The 20,006-nt window shown below is 39.1% G+C and overlaps 1 protein-coding gene across 1 annotated transcript in view; it reads right to left on the bottom strand.

The window, feature by feature from the left end:
• BMERB1 (bMERB domain containing 1) overlaps positions 1–20,006 on the bottom strand; it is a 53,409-nt gene that overhangs the window by 16,507 nt on the left and 16,896 nt on the right. Inside the window, exon 2 of the mRNA XM_074840578.1 lies at positions 9,122–9,245. Within this exon, the coding sequence (XP_074696679.1) occupies positions 9,122–9,245 (124 nt within the window). The remainder of the gene's footprint in view (positions 1–9,121; positions 9,246–20,006) is intronic.

A 20,006-nucleotide genomic window follows, 5' to 3' on the forward strand; every position in this document is an offset into this window, starting at 1 on the left:
TCAGCTGTGCAGAAGGGTGGGCCACAGTAACTCTGAGTACTATATATGCATGATGTATTATGTTATCTTGGATACATGGTAGCATGGGAGACAATTCATTCTACAATCACTCATGCAAACCAGACCACAGGTAGCTAAGAACTGGGAAATCAAAACCAGTTTGGGATTAAAGGTTACATTTGGAAATACAGTGCTAAATTATTGACCTAAAAATGACTAAGTCAAAAGATTAAAGATACCCAAAGCTCTTGCCCTGTCTATTAACAGCAATTTGTGACAACCACAAGTATGCTATTTAAAGAAAATTTTCTATTAAATTATTTTCCTAGCTATCCAACAGAGATAATAATGCAAATTCCTCCTTTCACATTTTTTTAAGACACAAACATCTTGACTAACAAGCACTAAGTCTACAATTCATTAAATACTTTGCCAATATGTTTATCGTTATACACCACTAAAAAAAATGCTTTTCCTTTCTGAGCATTTTAAAGTAGCATTTTTACTGCTGCACAGTTGAAAGGGTAATGTCATATTTTCCTCTGGGGTTGATTGTTTGCTGTCAAACAGGGCAGAGGACATGGCTCTGCAGAGAGATCAAACTGAACAAAGGCATTTTTCTTTCCTCTTTGAGAGCTGACTTGTATTTATACTTTCAGCTTAAAATGCGCAGTCCAGAACTTTGCAATTCTGTCCTGAACTCATGTTCCTGATGCTTCCAGGCTCCCATGTGAAGAGTTGGGAGACCCTTGCCAGAGCTGGACCTTTCAGGAGTTCCCAGTTCTACAGTGGGTATACTGACATCCTTGAGGCTCCCAGATCCATGGCAGTTGCCTAGAAATGCTGTCCCTAATCTCAGAAGCCTCAAGCTTTGAGTATCTGACAACTTTTATTACAGAAACCAAGTTGTGCCATTTCCCAGTTTACAGTTTCCTGGCTATTTTCTTAAGGGCTCTGGGTATTTGCAGGTAAGACACCATTGCAGTGTGCTTGGGATGGGAAAGGTGAATGGTCGCAGCCACAGATTCATCACATCTTGCAGAAGAGTGTGTGCCACACCAGGCTTATCAATGGGACATCCATGGTATCCCTCATAAAGATGCACTTGGTATTTTTATGTGCTCTGGACAGCTAATGAAGCTGTGGGACTGCTAATATGAATTTATTACCAGGTCAAAGTCAAGTTGCAGCAAACTTATTTACATAAAAGGTAATTGTTCCTGGGATTACAAGTAAGCAAACATAATAGTGTAAAATGGTCTAAAAACCTGAACGGATCTATGGAGAATTTGGATGATGTAGATATTATGAGCACTCTGGAGAAGAGGGAGTCATCTAGTAGTGTGCAGTGAGAGCGTACAAAGACAATGACCAATTTTCATTCTGCTAAGTCAATGTGGAGGTGAATTTGGCTTTTTCACAGTATTAGTTTAGCAATGTAATAACCACACAGACATTAAACAAATACTGTGTTATATTTCTACAGATAAAACAAGTTTAATGATGTAAGTAAAACGGTTTTCAATAACTGCCTAAAGCAACCTAATAGGGCTTACTATTTAATATCTTATATTCCCCATACATCAAAAAATTGCCATTCGGTATCACCTACATGGCAGAAATAACCACTCCCAAGACAGCTATCACAGGTGGAAGCAACTTCCACAGTTTTAGTTCAAGGTCATCCAATATAGCTGGCTTCAAGTTTTGCTTTCCATCTGGAAAGCCAGCAGTAACTGGCACTGGCAGATTTCCCAAGGAGCTTGCTTCATGATGACAGTGAATGCTATTTCTAAGAACTCCATGTCTTTTCTATTCACAGGCATAGGCAGTAACTGTGGGTGATAAGATCTCACCTATACTATTAATATTTACTCGGTCAGAATATGCTAATACATTTTAAAATGCATGAATTTTGCACTACAAAAGATTCTGAGGTTCAGTTTTGATCTGTTCCTATATCATGGGTCTGAGGTTTTGCTGTCTGTCTCCTCTGTCAGCTGAACTGAGCTAACACATGCATTATCCATTTTCACAATCGTGTCTTTCAGCACAGTACATTTCCATGCCCCCCAGTGATACAAATCAGTGAAGCCACACACAAGTATCCATAGCAGTAACACATTGAATGTGCAACAAAGAGGGATGCTGCCTGAGCAGCTCCCTCAGCTTTTGGGTCTGTTATCTCACCAGGAAAGAAAAAAAAAGGAAGTGGGACAGGAGAATTAGAAAGGGAGAGTGTGCATGTTCTGAAGTGGTATGTTTGCTGTGCTTAACAGCAAAGACAGATTGAAAATTTACAGTTTGACCCAAAAGTCTTTTTATAGAGAACATTTTAAGAAATGAGCTGAGAGAAGCCTGAGAAGCGAATGAGGGGGAATGCTGGCTAGCTATAAACTGCTGCTTTTCTGTACATATTGTCTCTTTCATATCAATACGGGCCGAGTCCTCAGCTTTTCTGAAAATAAACCCAGAAGAGCTGGAGATAGCGTATGATGGCTTTAAGCTATATTTTCATTTCCTGGGCTGGCTGGAGATGGTCACAACAGCTCCTGGCGTAATTTTATGAAATTTCACAATATCAGTAGCATAGAAGGAGAGATGCTATAAAAAGACACAACTGCTACATAACCTTGACATATCCTGAAGAGGTCCATCCTGGGCACTAAGTGAGGCAGGGTCTTCAGACAAAAATAGGATTCAGTAATGTAATTACAGAGCAAATCACAGTGCACCTGCTCTGCTGTGACTATGGTTGCCTGAGCTAAAATGGGATTGCACAATGTAAATTGTGGCATTACCTAATTGAGGAAGGCTTGATTTTATAATCTGAAAATTGGTTCCATGTAAACTTCAGGTAATTCTTCATAGCAGACAGGTATTCAGCTGGAAATAGTACGGACTTCCTGGATATGAAGAGTACAACTGTCTTCAGCTGCACTCCTTTTCTTTTTAAAGGAGGAAATAACAGCATGGAGCAAAGCAAAGGACAGGCTTACAAAGGCTAATATCTGACTTGCAATTTGCACCCAGGTTAGGGAAACATCCTGACCTGTTAATCAATTGCTTCAGCTGATGTTGCTTTATTTTTTTGTATCGATTAAAAGAAAAACAAGAATTATCAGAAAGCTGGCCTCTTTTAAAGTATACGCTGGAAGATGAACTATTTTATGTAATCTGTTAAAAAGATAAAAGAGTTGAGCTGCTTCCCTTGCTTTTCAAATTAAAAAATTTCAGGGCACAGGCTAAGAACATGCTGTCACACTTCTAATTTTATTGATCTTCACTCGGCAAAATTAAAAAGCTGTGTTTTGCAATAAAGAAGCCTCACAAATTTGAAAATCAGAGATGTCAATTAGAGGTTCCTCTACTGTATGTTTTTGCTTCACTTCAGAGTTCCACAAAGTTACACTGTTTAAATGTATCTTTGTCTTTAAGTATTTTAGTTTTTAATTACTGAAATAATGTCTCACATTATGTTTAGTACACCAGTAAAGAATTTCCACTTCTATCTGCAAGGCAGAGACAAAAGAGCATACAAAGGACTACAAAGCAGTACAAAAGAGAGAAAAATCACATGTTTTGAAACTGTATGGGTATTTGTGGTCTTTACTTAAAAATTTTTGGTGTTTCATTTTAAACAGGTTAAATCCTGTTTCCACTGTTCTCACTGAATGTTCACTTCTTATTTTTGGGAAGTTTTTCTTTAACACAGTATGAATAGGCAGGAACTAAAAACCAGTATGTATTGCTCTGTGAGGCTGTGGACAGTACATGATTTGTGGGCCTGGTATAGAGACGCAGACAAATGACATCACCTTCTTAAAGATGTCTTCTAAATTTTAAAATAATTTTGATGGATATTAGTACATGCTTGACTTGTCCACCAGTCAGGTGTGATGCAATTTCTGGAAGCTGTCGGTAGATGTCTGCCAGACAGTTTGATTTTCAGAGCTGTGCCTCATAAACTGCACTGAGTTCAGGTTTGGACTGGGGTACGTGGCCTTCCTGGGTGCTGTACTTGGGATGATCTGCGTGTTTTTGTTGAAGGACAGGTGGAGGACACATACATTTAACAGCCCTGCATCTAAATATCCCCACAGTTTTCACAAAGGCCTCCTGGGATGGACTCACCAGTGCTTCATTGCCTCCCACTGGAGTCAGGGGCATTGGAGGTAGTTGCTAGAAGAACAGGTTTTTTGAGAGCCTTAGCTGGCAGTCAACAGCTGTCTATGCCACACAGCCCAGGAGACAATAAGGAGAGCACACAGAGTTTATGAGGAACGAAAAATTTCCTCAAAGCTGTTGAAAGAGAAAGGTGGGTGTCAGGGGAAGGGTCGCTGCAGTGGCTTCACACGCAGGGCAGCCATTTTGTATTGTGTGGTTGAGCTGCCACAGAAGGGCGGCCATTTTGTCTCATGCAGCTGCAGAGCTCATTCCACCTGTGAGGGCAAGCAGTTAACACTGCCTTGCATGGCTCTGCAGTGCAAGGGCTCCTATGAAGGACTCCTAAACTTGAAAAATAAGGTGTGCCCCTTATTAAAGGAGCTTTTTCCTGCCCCTTCCCTTCTTTAACCAGAAGGCAGGTGAGGTCTTTTATCTGGTGACTGACTTCAGGATCATGTGAGTTACGGTTGCTGACTGGGTGTCCAAATCTCTTTCTAAAGGTTGAAAATTTCTTCCTGAGGAGATTAACCTTTCTGTCAATACCCCAGAGCGAAGATTGTGAGTAATTTTAATATCCAGTAAAGCACAAAGCAACTTGCTTATTCACAGTATGACTGTTGATAAGGGGCGGGGGGGGGGGGAATTCATAAACTAAAAAACCACAAGCTTTGATGTTTTAACTCAATACTTAATCACAGAAACGTATGTGAAAATTGTTCAAATATAATTGAAGTTTTCTTCACTTCAATGTTGAAAATTGAAAATCTGGATCTGTTGAATATATGTTTGATAGACAAAGGCTAACAGATGAGACACAGAGCCTGTATGAATACGTATGAGAAAAAAAACACCTATAGTTTTGTATGGTTTTTGAACACTACTCTGTACCACTTCTTAAGTCTAATACTATTAAATCCTTTTATTTTTTAATTTAATCCCACTGCCTGATTCTGAAATAGTTTAGGACTTGTTTTGAAATAATAATGATGATTAAGTATCTAGCTTTTATTTCTTCACCATCCCACTCTTTCTTTCACCTCTATAGGGTGACTCTTCTAAAGCTTTTAGTGATGATGAACTCTTCAGTAAAGATTTTATTTAGATACAGAAGTGTTACTTCTGAGTGAGTACTGTAATGTAACATTTGCATAGTGACGTCGGAGCAACATATTTCATTTCATCCCTTTTGTTGTCCTACTGACTTCATTAGTCAATGGCGTTACATTGTTCAGGGGGAGAGGGAATATGGACCTCGTAGTATTACTATGGTAAAAATAAGGCCTTGATGCCTTAACTTTCAAAGAAAGGAAACCTGTCTGTATGTTTTGCTAAAGACTCCTCCTGTAGAGTTCATGGCATTTGAAGAGAGACACATACTGTATAGATCACAGGTGAGGAACTGCCTGAAATAATGTTATTGATGATCTCACATAGCAGCAGGAAAAGTTTTTACTGGTTCACGCACAGAAGCGTGAAAAATGCAAACGAACTCCAGGTCTGCTGAGCATCCAGACCTTGCTGGGGTTTTTTTCAGTTGGGTTTGTTTTTTGGGGGTTTTTTGTATTGGCTGATATGCTAACCTGGATCTTCTTTGGGTGTCTTCTTCAAGGAAAACAGTAATTTCAATTAGCAGTCTTAGAGCAAATTCCTTCCATGGATTAAACCTGCATCACTCTGACAGGCAAAGGGCTTGCTCTGATTTCCACCAGCAACAGGTCTAGCTTGTAGTGTTTTGTTTTCTTATTCTTGAGTGTGAATATTGTTAAAACACAATGTCTGTGCTGTGAAGAGTTGTGGTAGTTGCTGGTGTGTGTAAGTAAAGCTGACAGAGTGTATGACTCTAACACAAGGGAGCCATGGTCAGCATGGTGATACACTCAGAGCACAAGTCCTCTAACTTGTGCTTTATTTTGCCCTTTATTTATTTATTTATTTATTTATTTTAAAGCACAGCTACAATGTACTTTGTCTTAGCTGTAGGATCTGGCTACATGTGAGTAAAAAAAAAAATCAGTCATACAGAGGGACAGGGAGAAGAATGAACCATCACTTTAAAAAATGTAGCTAGATCTGTAAATTGTGGCTGGATGTGTGATATGGATTTATTTCATCATGTTCATGCTTTTATAAGAACTAAAAGAAGCCCAATTTAACTCAAGATAATTTCTACTCTGTTGCTAACAGCGTGAGGGGAAAAAAAGAGAATACAAACATACCACACATTTTCTCCATTACTATATGTATGTTTTATCCTTTTGTTATAACTGAATGAAAAGCTAAAGCAGGTACAAGAAGTAAAGAGATCTGGTTCTCATTAAAGTTGGTCTTGGACTCAGTGGACTGAGCGTAGGTGTGTAGTACTGCTAGTTAGCAGCCACATGTTCAAAGTCGAGTCTGCCTTAAACCTGTCAGAGGTGGCTCAGTTTCATGCAGTTGGCTGTATAGGTCATTCACAGGGGAATCTAGTCCTGTCAGAAGAAAACAATTACTAAAATTGATGACCTACATACAGATTTCTAGTCTTGGGACACTGGCAATGCATTACTTCAGGAAACAAGTGAAAAAAATTAAATATGGCCACATATAAAGTCTTCCACAATACGTCTATGAATTAAGAGTTTATGTAATTTGCTTAAACAGATACAAAACTTGGACCACTGATGTAACTGTGAGTTGTGCTGTTGACCTCAGCAAGAGGGTATTAAAAGACATTTGTCATTGAAAACAAATGCAACCAAGCCACTCTGTCAGTGTAAACTATCCAGAATGAAAGACAGTAAAGAACAGGTGCTGCTATATTACTTGGGCGTCACTAGCAACATGCTTCTCACTTGTCAGGAAAGAAATGTAAAAACATTTTTAAAAATGAGATAAAGTCAAACAGACAATTTTTTTGACTCTTAAAAGCTATTAAGGGAAGCATGTTCTAATTCTGGAAGCCTGTTGCAAATGGGCTTAGAAAGATGGGAAGCCTACACAGGGCTTGAAAAATCATGATCAATGCAGTCTTGGTTTGCAAGTAGAATCCCAGTGCAGAGACAGATGCTATCTCACCATTTCATTTAGTGGTGTTAACAAACTGAATTTAACTGCCTCAAGCATTAATAAGCGGTGTCAGGATATCCTGCCACAGAGAAGGGAGCAGTTGGGCTAGAAAGCTCTGTGAATATCCCTGGAAAAGTGTTCATCTTGGCCTGCAGCTGCTGAAGGAATGAGAGGGTCTGTGGCAGTGGCACAGACCTCAGTCCCTCTTGCTGAAGACAGTGCAGCAGCAACAAGCTTGGCTTTCCATGTCTTAGGAAAGACAAAAAAGTGTGACCGTCTATGTCAGTTGCTGCGTCTGTCACCTGCCTGCTTTACTAATACCTAGGGCCAAACCTAGTGAATACTGTGATGCTCAGAAGAGCTTTCCTCACTCAGCCAGTGAACAGCTGGGGAGTACTCTTGGGTAGCTCTAGGCAGCGTGTTTAGATAATATCTACTGCAGGAAGAGTACTGTTGCACAGTATGAATGTCAGTTATATTCCCTTTTCAATAAGCAAGCTCCTCTGTGTTGAATTCCTTACTCAAACACCTGCTAGGCAATACAGAGTAAAGGGTGTGATGAGTGTGAGCATGGGGGAAATGAAAAGAACAGACTGGATACAAGAACAAATGGAACAAGTGAAGAACATGAGAAACGATGACAAGCAGATATCCACCATGGCTCTTATTCACTGGGACAGTTTATTTCAGTGCTTTGTTTGATATAGAAAATGTCAAGAGAAGTGCAGGGTTCAATGATAAGGCTTCTTCCAGATTAAATTTATGTACAAGCCAATAACCAAGTAGTTATTTGACTACCAGGAGCAGGTGTGACAAAACCTTTCCTGTTTATTTGTACCACTACAGCATTATTAAAAGTCAGTGTCAGTGTTACCAGTTCTTATTTCCAAAGGTGTCTAAGCAGTGATTCTGGGCTGAAGTCTTCTGGGATAATACTCAAAGACAGATGTGTGTGCTGTTTGAGGGTGAGGCTTTCACCTTCTGGCAGTGCAAGTCAGGGCACTGAAACCCCAGGTGTGAGGGTTAAAGTACCACTCCTATCTTTGTACTTTAAAGAGAGAAGAGAGCAAGTGAGTTTTTTCAGGCTACTGTAGCTTCGTTAATGCCAAGGGTCTGGGTTCAGCAGGTTTTAGATTTACTGAGGTTCTTGGCCTGTCAGCAAAGGCATTAGTTTCTGACCTCAGGTACTCACAGACAGATGGGACTTCAAAATAATATACTCTTTATTAATAAATCCTGGTCTTTTAGATTCAGTGATTTAGGAATATAAACCCTATGGACTTCATCATCAGAACTAGATTAATATTCATTAACCTTCAGTGAGGCTCCTATGCCTGACCCTTTTGGCAGTTTTGAAAATCTCTCTTGGAGTATTGCTGTTTAATTTGATACATCAAAATGTGTTCATAACTTAATGGCTTCCATTTAACAAATGTCAAATCTTGGTTGCTATTAGTCCAGAACACAGTGTGCTCTTCTGTGACATGAGCTGTCTGAGATCACTAATGAAGTGAGAAATAAAGCCTGAATTAGGTTAGGCTGTGGAAGCTCCAAATCCCCTACCTGTTATTTTCTTCAGACAAATATCCTTCCACAAAGGACTGAAGTTGGGTATAAAAACATGCTCTGTAGACATGTACTTTGCTAAAGTTTCCTTTTGTAAGTAATAGATCCCTTTTATGTCTTCTGCAAATCATGCTGAATAAAAAAGGTGCTAAACAAAAAAGGTAATTTCCTTTGCAACTACAAAAATCATTTCCCAATGGCATTTTGCAAGCATTCACCTAACTGGGATGCTCTTTATCTTTCTTCCTTTTAAAATGTCAAGCAGATAAAAGTCTTCTAAATAGCATTCTTTCCTATTTTGATTAATTTTGCATAGCGTTTTCCCAGTAGTACTCATACTTACATAAACCTGAGTTCCGATTCTCTTCTGACTAAGACTTCCCGAAGTCTCTGGATCTTTGCCATCTCAAGCTCAATTTCCTCAGGCATCATTGTTGTTTCAGCCATTGAAATGATGTCAAGTTGATCTGTGTGTGAAAGCAGAGAAAATGAATTAAGGTAGTCAAACTGTCTTAATGAGGTTTTTTAGGAATGTAAATTTAATCACAGAGCTATCTGACTATGGGGTAATTAATGCAAGTAGTAAAGAATATTCTAGCTGAATGATATGTTGACTGGTTTCTCTATTGTTTTGCTTATTACTTTCAATGTAACCATTTTGAAGTGAAAGAACCCCTAAGTCAAAGTGACATCCATTTTGTTAGTCAGAATCCATCATAACTCTAAGGAATCCCAACCCAGTACATAACTATAACTACTGTTCCTTAACCGATATCACTACAAACTTTGAAAGAACAGCCACAGACCGCTACAAAACTCACTCAAAGCAATTATTGCAACTCTGAAGAGTCCTATCATGGCGCAAATGCAGGCAATGTAAACTCATGAAGGTTTCCCGTATTTAATTCTTGTAACTCTTCGTGCCATTCCACCATCTCAGGTTAACTAACAGCTAAAGCCCAGACGTACTAGAGAGGAGCCAAGGATGTGATTACAAATGACATAGGGTCTACTCTTTTGAGGGGCTGAGTGTCTCTTACTAGGACACTGAAATCAGTTGAGGAGACAAACAGCAATTTGTAGTAATTAATTGGCAACTGGTAAAGCCAGGGTCCTTCTATGATTTTTTTTTCTCTATAACTGATGTATTACCTTATCTAAACCAGAGAGAAACAGGGCTATGAACTGTGTTCACTGAATGCTGAAGGAACCAATTTATAGAAAATGGATTTGGAAAGGAGCAACCTGGTCTCTGGAAAACCTTATTCCAAGGGTTCACCATAATTGGCCTGTATTTTGAACAAGAATTTAGAGACTAAAAAATAAGAGTGCCTGCATGTTTTGGTACCCAAATGGAGACATATTCCTGAAGGCAGGTCTGTTTCAGCTGTATTGGTTTAAAAAAGGAAAATGGAGAGGTCAAAATGTACTCAGCATGATTATGCAGAAAACAGGAGACAAAAAGCACGAGAAAAAAAGCTGTTCAATTAATTAAGAGGAGACGAATTCTCAAGTGTCTCCTGACAGACTAAGCACAAACAGCTGAGAAGAATTTCTGACAGAAACTTGGAGTAGAAATGAAACTACAAAATCTAACACAGTCCCTGTATGAGCTTAGCTCACAAAGACCTGTTCTCCCAAAATGGAAGCAAAGTAAAGAAATTCTGTAGGATATAAAGAAAATATATTTTCTTTACATACAAAAATATATAAAAAACATATCTTTTTAAAGTTATCCTGATAGTATTGTCAGCAAGTTTTGGCTTCACTTCATAATGAAGAAAGTGTGCAAAGAAATATTAAAAATCGCTGGTTTTTTTCAAGATAACAGAATCTTGAGGAAAAAAGTGACAGATTTTGAAATATCTCTCATGAGAGAACAATCATTTCTCAGTAGTTATTTTTAAAACTCAAATTGCAAAACTGGTTGGTAAAGTAAGGCGCTCTCATGTGTCTGAACACACAACTGCTGCCTGTAGAAGATTGATTTTCCTATTAGAAGTCATTGTGATCGTTGGGGTATATTTAGTTGAGGTATAGCCTAGACGTCCTAAAAAGTGTTGTTCCAGCTCTGTCATCAATGGCTAGCTTCACAGTGTAAAGCACATGAGGCTTTCCAAGTCCCAGGCACTATCTTAAATGTTGAAATACAGCCTAAAAACCTTGGAAATTCTAGATCTGTTTGAGGAAGTTTGAACACCATTGAAAATGCCTTAGGGACTGTAGCCAGCCCCACCCTTTCCCTCCCCGCACACCCCTCTCTGGGTGTGTGGGAATGAGGAACCATAGCAAAGTCTTGAACTCAGTAGCAGAGTACCTAATATGCTGTGCTACCACTAACAGATGGGCAGAATTGTAATTCAGTATTCACTAGATGTTTATCAGACGTCAGTCAAAAGAAACTAGAGCAAAGACTCTGTAAGTATAGTTTTGCCTCTTGCTCCCTTTCAGGGTTGTGGAGTTAAATTTAACTGCTTGCAGCAAAATTGGCTTTGGTGCAAATTTATTTTCCAAAAATATTAAGGAGGAGATAGGAAGTTATTCTGATGCTACCATGAATACTGGTAATTAGAAAGATAAACCACAAATATATTACACATATATACATATTTTAAAATTAGTTCTCAAGAGCTCAGAAAACGGGGGGGAAGTAACTATTTCCACTCTGCAACTCTAGCTAAATGTCCCAGTTTTACCCCTTGGATCAGATCAGATATTGTACCATGATTTCAATAATTCAGGAGGGGAATCATGAACAAGCCTTATGCCCTGAGTACGTGCTTAAAGCCAACACAAGAATTAGTGTGACAAGCAACAGTCTAGTCTGACCTCTTGCAGAACAGTCACAGATTCTCCTTCACATCCCACTCAACGTGTGCTTGAACCAGAGAAAATATTTTTGAAAGCTATCCATAATTATGCAATGTTTTCAAAAGAATCAAAAATGTAAGCGAGGCACCACAAGTTTGAAAGTGGAGGGAAATAAATATAGAAACTGTAAAATATTAGTTCACAACTCGTCTGCAAACTTAGAGATGTAGCTAGAATAATACAGAGATATAAGGAGTGGTTTAGTTTATCTTCATAGCAGTACATGTGCTGTGAACATAGTGTAAAGTGATTAATTCTCATGGAGATCTCAAACTGGAAGGAGGATTGGCAAGAGCTGGATTAAGGGAACTTTGAGAGGAAAAACCAGACTGGGCGGTTGAAATAAGAAGAAATTTTAAGGTGAGGATAGAGAAAACTGAATATGGAGACAGTGTGGTGCTGGAAGAGGTTAAGAGCCAATTCTAGAGGGTAGGCATGGTCTTCCAAGAAGAAGGAACTGAAGTCAATCCTACTTAGCATGTTTACTGTATAGGTGTCATAAACCCAACACAGCTGCAGTATATCACTCACTTTGGCCCACTCTGAAGAGTATACATTTTTAAGGCAGGCTTTGAGGGGAAAGGCACACTTAGAACACCGTATTTCACAGAAATCCTGAAATAGTAGAGCCCAGGTGTGAGGACACTCTGAAAATACAAGCCTCTGAAGAGGCCACAGGTCAGGATTCCCACCTCACACCTTCACCACTGTGCTCCTCACAAATCACCAACCTGTTTGTGTCGGAATTTCTTTTCTAATATTGTGGATAACTGTTTGGCCTACTTGGCAGCAGCTATGCTGAAGGATAATTAATTATTTTTCATAAAATGGTTTGAGCTCCTGGGATGTAAACCACTTGGGAAAGAATACATTAACATTATTAAGCCTTTGAGTAAAGCTCTAGCTCTGTCCCAGTGATGAATGACATCTTTAGTACTTTAAGACATGATTCTGAACAGCTGCACACAAAAGTCTCTTACCTTTTCATAAAAGAAAGAAAAATGTTTAATTTTATTTAAAGCAGGCATGCATTAGTCGACTATTTTTTAGCATATATTGTTATTGCACTCTGTTTCTGGTAATGAGCCAAAATTCATAAAGCAAAAGTGGAGACAACACTGAGATTAGTCACAGCGAGTGACAGGATGAAACTATTTTGTCTGCTCTGCAATCTCCAGGATAATTTTCGGTGACAAAGAAACAAGTAAAATATTATTACTGTATGCACAAAAAGATATTAGCATGAAAATAATTACTATATAGAAATGAAATTATCAAGCTATTATATATAATGAGAGGGACTGAAGAGGTAAACCTGAAGCTATTTATGCATATTTTTGCTTCAATTTAAATGCAGACTGGTATAGTTAAACTGGGTATTAACTTAATGATCACATTTCATCCTCAGTGTGACAAGCAGAAATGGAACATTAGACACCTGTGATGAAAAGCAACAAAAAAATAAAATGCCTATTAAGTCAATAAGTGCAAAGAAAACTTTAAAAGAAGCCTGAAGTGAGAAATGGGAGAATGCATTACACCTGGTGTCAATAGTTTCAAACAAATTGGTAAGGAATGCTGTAAGAAAAAGGTAATTATCAGCAAAAATCCCGCTGCTGTCACTTGATGCGAGCATATTCACTGAGAAGCTCACTGTGCTCTACAACCATTAGCTGGTTTAATTCTAATTTGGGGGTTTTGTTATCATCATCTTTGTAAAAGACAGAGGCATGGAGAAGGTCAGGTGTATCAGTAACACAAAGGGTCTCAAACCTGTGCTGTAGGAACCCAAAACTACGTCATCGTTATTCTGGTGGTATCCACATACAGAACAGCAATCAGACCTCTCTACTCCATGAACACCTAAAGCAGTATGCAGGTAATTTGCAGTCTAGAGGCAGTAAGAGCTGAGTGATGAGTTGCTTAACGCTACATAGCAAGTCCGTGGCAGAGCCAGTACAAGGTCTGCTGGATCATGGTGTCTCTTCAGGACATTGTTTATCCTTTTTCTTGCTTGTGAATATGCTGCTGTTGGAAACTCAGTCACTCGGCCTTGAAGAGTCATCTCAGTCATTTAGCAACAGAAGAGCTCCAGCACGGGTAAGGGTAGGTAATGGCCCAGGTACTCTGCCACTTCTTTTTCCATCTTTGACATGGATGAACCATCTTAAATGAGACCCCTGTGTTTGTTCAGTTCATGACTGCTGAGAGCTCTTTAAAGGATTGCAGTACAAGTCAGCTGCATGGCTTCTCTAATGTGGACACCACTTAGCAACAAACCTGGCTGCTCAGCCCACTCGATTACAGTGCTTCAGTTGAAAATTATTTTAAGTCATTGTCGTCCTGGACTGGATTCAAACCGAGCAATTTGAGGCCTATTTCCACTCCCTTAAATTGTCCAATAACAAAATAATCCTTGTTAAAATACTGTTAATGACTAAGTTCTGTTCCAAATCTGGGTCAGCACTTTTGGGGCATTCTCAAGAATTCAGTGAAATTCTTGAATTAATCCTTTCTCACTGAAGTATATTAAATGCTAATAAAGCATGGTGCAGCAAGTGCACTCTTAATGCTGTCTCAGGTAACAAAATTGAGACTTTCAAGACCACTATTAGTTGATGAACGAAAGCAGAAGTTAAGCAGGAGGCACAGGTTAGAGGTGGATGAAGAGAACCAGCTGGTGGAACTTAAAAACAGCACACTTGGTGGAAACTGAAATAGTTGCATAATGCAGAAAAATAAATTGTTATAGTACAAAATATTACTGATAAAAAAAATGTTTGTGTGAAAAGAATCAGATGATTCCTGTAGTTTGTCACTAGCTTGTCACCTGGAGGCACGAATGACTAGTCTTGTAGCCAGGACTTTTTCTATACCTTTTACCATTGCCTCACATGTATTCAGAGGCCCAGAGTTTGTTTTTTTTAATCTTTGATTTAACCCATCTGGAGCAGGATGCAGTGGTCAATAACTAACTTATACAAAAATACCCCTACATCTAATTGTATATCTCTAATCTAGCCTGCTGCAGCATTCTATTACCGTGAATCCTAACAATGATTAAATTTGGCATGTGTGTGAAATGGTATTTATTCAATGTTTTATGCTGGAATTACCATATAAATATAGCTAATGGCTAAACACAATACAAACAGCTGCAATATATTTTGTTCCTGGCTTCCCTAACAGGCAGGCAACATTGTACAATTTAAAATGGGTAAACTGGGGGAATGAGGGAAGGTGGCATAGGATAGTACCAGTGTGGAAGTGAACTGACGGTCATGGTGCTGAGCACATCCCACCACTGCTGCTGGTTTGACTGCCTGGGCTCAGGGTTGGTTTGGACATGGTGCAGGTGTCTGGCTTTGAGAAGCCTCAGCAGGGGCTCCCCCTGCTTTCTCCCTCCTTTTGCTCAGAAGCACATTTCAAGTGGACACTGGCCCTTGGCCCTTGCTCCTCCCCTGGGGAACCTGGACTTGACTTCCCACTTGACCTTGGGCCTGCCTTGTACTAGGCATTTGCCTGGAGATCTGGACTGCGGCTGACGCTGTTTGTTGTCACCAGGCCTGCTCTGCTTTCCTTGCTCACGTACCACTGGGCCGTGCCCTGCCCCTGCCTCCCTTGTTATGCTGAGACAAAGGTCTTGCCTACCCTTTTGGAGCTGCCAGCCCTTCTTGTACCCAGCACTGATCCTCCACCTACAGTTATTAATAGAAATACTCGTCATGACTGAAGTGAACCTTGGACAAAGGCTCACCTCACCATGATTTCCCTTTCTTACTTTTGATGATTTCTGGAGAAATTCCAAAGGAATCTGCACATATAAATACAGACTGTGGGAACTGGTACCAGCTCACTGCACATCTGTTTCAAACAGCAGTGCATTACCTGCTTCTAAGTGCATTACATAAACTCAGTGCTTCCCATTCTCTCTTTCCATGAACAATATTATGAATATTTTTGTATTGCCTGTGAGTCCCAATGGCTCTGAGATAGAGGCTGCTCTACATGCATCTCAGGAATCGGACCTCATGCTGCTGCAGAGTACAGTCCACAGTCGATTTCAGTGGGTTATTTTAGAAAATGACATATCCTTCTCTTCTCCCTCAAGGCAATCTTTTCCATCCACTTGTCAGTTGGCCCTCCCGTTTCGTCTCTTGCACTGAAAACAGACTGGTGATGACAGCAAATTTAGTAAAAGTTGGAATCATAATGGTGGTTCTATCAGGCCTCAGTAACCAGCTAATAGGCTACACTGAGGCAACAGGAACGCACATATATGACGGGTTTTAACACTGGGGAAAAAGTAATCTCTAAAGACAATAGTGTGCAGAGGCTATTACTGGAGGAGCAAAAGACTAATGTTCTACTCCCCTTAGATGTGCTAAAGTTCTAAGAATCACTTTGCTTCTACTGCCATCAGTAGCACTGAACACTGGAGATGACACAGCTGAATTTTTCCTTTTAGCAAGAAGCTGAATTTTTTTTTTTTCTCTTACTGTGCCTGTTACAGCTTTTGAATCTCTATTAATACTTCTCCATGGGTTGAGCAACACATTTATTTTGGAATCCCTGGCATGAAGTGCACTTTGAGCTGACACCAACTGAGCATCTTTCACAGGTGGCTAGATGTGCTTTGTCCCTGCAAGTAGTGGTGGCTAGAAACTTTCTGACAAAACTGACTCTGCTAGAACATGCCAGAAGTGGCATTCAGAGTATTTGTGGGGATAACATCTTGGATTCAATACCTTTACTATGAAATCAAAAGGAATGCCTCTGTGCAAAGAGCCTGGCTTCCTATCAGTGCATGAGGATCCAGTGCAGCCTTGCAGTTCTGGAGATGGTAAATTCTCCATAAAATCCTGGAAGCAGAAGTTTCAGCTGCAGTGCAGCTCCCAGGTGCACAGGAGGTATTCTCGGAGTCCTGAAATACTGACTTAAACTAGGCATCAAAGCTTCCAGTATTTTTGCCAGACAGCAGGACACCTAGAAATCCCAAAGCTGGTTTTTCACATGCTCCATGTCCCAGGGTAAAACCTCTGGGCTGGTTGAATTCCCTTACCGCTTGGCTTTGCTACAGGCAGCTGTGAAATCTGGCAGCTCTAGGGAACCCCTTTGGCAGGAAGGAACCAGGGATGCATACAGAAAGCTGATCAAATGCCAGGATCTCGGGGAATGTCACAGTCACCAAATAGCCCTGCTTCCGAACAGTCATTTGGGGAAGGAGAAAAAGATGGAGGATTTTTCTGATTCATGGGGAATTGTAGTGCATCTATGCTTCCAATAAACCTGAAATACAAAGTACTGGCCACCTCAGCTCTATACTGTGCTGTGTAAAAATCACTTATGCTCTGAGATAAGCTGCTAGACTAGAGCAGTCCCTTCACATTTGTGGTCCATTCAGCAGCTCCTTAGTCAAGAGATCAGAATTTCATGTCTGTAGAGGGACACTCTGGTACAACCTGTAGAGAAGCATGACATCTCTCTGAGATGATCAAAATGAATTATCATGCATTTTAACTTGCCATTTGTGGGAGGAGAGGAAATCTTGCTTTCAATAGTAATGGTGAGAATCACTGGGAAAACCACTGTTGCAGCATCAGCTGCAGTGAAAATAATTTTATTTTGCAACTGGAGAGAATTAAAAATACTTTCTACCCTTAGGATGATAGCTGCTTTTGCACAGATTGCTTATGGAAAAAGATTAATTTTTTTTGTAATCATAGTGAAAATTTTCTGATTGTAGGACAGAATAACACCATTAGTAAAGACTAAGAAAGGCACTAACAACCTAAAAAGACATATTTATTATACGGCAAATACACCAATTTTCGAAGGTTTTGTTTCAAATTTTGCTTAATTAATTTGTCAAATTAACCTTTGGAAGAAGTCATATATGGATACTATGATTATTTATTTTATTCTATTAATTTGCCTCTTCTCATCCAGTATTTCACCACCTCTCAGTCTTGTTTAGTATTCAACACTGAATATCAAAGATAGTCTGTTTCTGTAATATACGAAATTACTCCTTGCTGTTTTCTAATAATAGGCTACCATGACTTATGGAGTATGTGCAGCTTTATGCATAGCTTGAAGCTGTTATAACCTATATGTATTTTCTGCCATCTTTGAATAGTCTGATCAGCATTCAGTAAGCACGTGTAAAATAACTTCAAAATTATAGACAAAACTGGGAGTTTTCTTTTATGCAGAAATCTCAGCAGTAAGCCCTACACCACATAGACTCTGTAGAAGAAAAAGCAGCTGGGCTGAGGGGACAGGAAAGTGTGAATTTGTCTTGTGGAGATGATTACCTCCGCAGGTCCCTTCTCCTAATCTAAGGCTCACTGAAGTTTACAGGAGTCTTTCACTACAACCTATTTTTTTTTCTTTTTTTTTTGGCATGTGTCATATATAACTTGCCCTTCCAGGCATGCAGCTATTTTTGCCTTTGAAGAAGAAGAATAAGTTTGAAAAAGTCGTGGAAGTTGAAACTTGGCTTTTCAGAAATCTGTAGAAATCTTTTAGTATTCTCTAAAAGTTACTAACAACCTGATGAATTTTGTGGAGCTGGGCTGTGATATGCCAGCCTTTGGTCAATGTTGAGTGAAAAAAGAATACTAAAAAAACCCAAAATAGCAAGACAGAACTGACATTCATAATTTTGTTGAGTTCAACAGAATTTGAATGAGTCTTTGAACCACCACATGGTAACAAAAAACCCTATTGCTAAAAACCACCAGAGATCATTCTGTTTGCCATATAATTTCCTTCCAAGGTATATTAAATCATCTGATATGATTGGAGATGGCTCTGTTCAAACAGTCAGCTGTGGTCTGAGTGCAACAGCACAATTATAATATTAGGATTTATTTTGTCCAGGTCATGATTTTTTTTTTTTTTAAATTATCACAGTTACATTTACAGTCTAGACATATTACAACCTGAGTTTCTACTTCAAAAGCGTCTCACTCGCACTCTACCATATGACCCCATTTTAAAATTAGGTAATATAGGAATATAAAAAGCACTGGGTGCAATTGCCCACTGCCCTTCCAGAATCACAGCCCTGTCTGTTCCATATCTAAGAGCCTCTTGTTATAAAAAGATTCTTTTAGTTGCTTATCCTGTACGTTCTTGTTCTTATCTTCAAGCTTTGACCTTTTACTTTTCATTATTTACCTTTGCAAAAAGCCTCTTGGCAGCAGTCTATTCTTTTCCATTTCAGGCTTTTGTACACTGTGGTCTCACTGAGATTTCTCTTGAAATATAAACACCAGATTCACAGTGCTGAATATTAACTCCTTCCTCTAACCCTCAAAAGTCCTTTTGGTTTCTATGGTATTATACTCAAAGTATTGCACACAATGACTCCTTTCACGTCTGATGTAAGAAAGTGCCTGTACCTGCCCAGCGCTAAAATGAGATTCTTAGTTGCTTTGCATCTTTTATGCTGCACTTCTGTAGATCAAGCAGTATTGCACTGAGGAAAGGCTGGTTTAAAAACTGAACCTGAAAGAGATCCTGCTTTGAGTTTTCTAACTCAACTATATATTTCCAAGCAGAAATAGACATTCAGGCAGTAAAAGTGGTTGCTAATTAAGGATGGTCTTCAATACTTTGCTAACTGGAAGTTATATGGTTATATGAAGGTTCTCACTTTTTAATTTAGGGACCATTTTCTGTCTTTGTTCCCTATTTAATGATATGTATCAGCACAAGTCCATAATGATAAGATCTATAAAGATCTTGCCTCTCAAAAAAAGCATGAATTAAATTGTCTTGTTTGTTACCCTGAGAAATTTATAAGCAGTAATTATTCTTGGCTTTGTCTTTTGTCAATTTATGACAGTTACAATTTCCTAAGTGGGTAATTACGCAACCCTTTAATCTCACACTTCCCCCGAGGAAAAAGATCTCTCTAGTCTTAAGAAACTGCTCTCTGCATAGAAGACTTCATTTTGGTTGTAATGATATCCTGAAAAAAAATCAGCTCATCTCTCAATAGTTCATCCTTCTCTGACAATGAAGACCATGTGAATCTGCACAAGTTTGGAGTTCTAGTAGAAATCTAATGTGATACATAGGACCTTAATGTGATATTCAGACTTAATGTATCTTAAAAGCTATACTTCAATCCTGTATTTGGATGATAAATTCCATTTGTTCTATCTTGCACTTAAGCTTTCAGATTTCCGCATTCTCCTGTCTTTTGATGCTGTCAAAATTGTGGTACTCATCTTGTGAAGATGGAGATTTTGGATAGCTAAGAGGAAAGGATCAAGGACAAAGGAAAGGATTGTTTATGTTAAATGATAATGGCTGGTATAAAATTAAGTAGAGGTAAAGAATAA

This window comes from Strix aluco, chromosome 15 (genome assembly GCF_031877795.1).
Source record: "Strix aluco isolate bStrAlu1 chromosome 15, bStrAlu1.hap1, whole genome shotgun sequence".
NCBI classification, from domain to species: domain Eukaryota; kingdom Metazoa; phylum Chordata; class Aves; order Strigiformes; family Strigidae; genus Strix; species Strix aluco.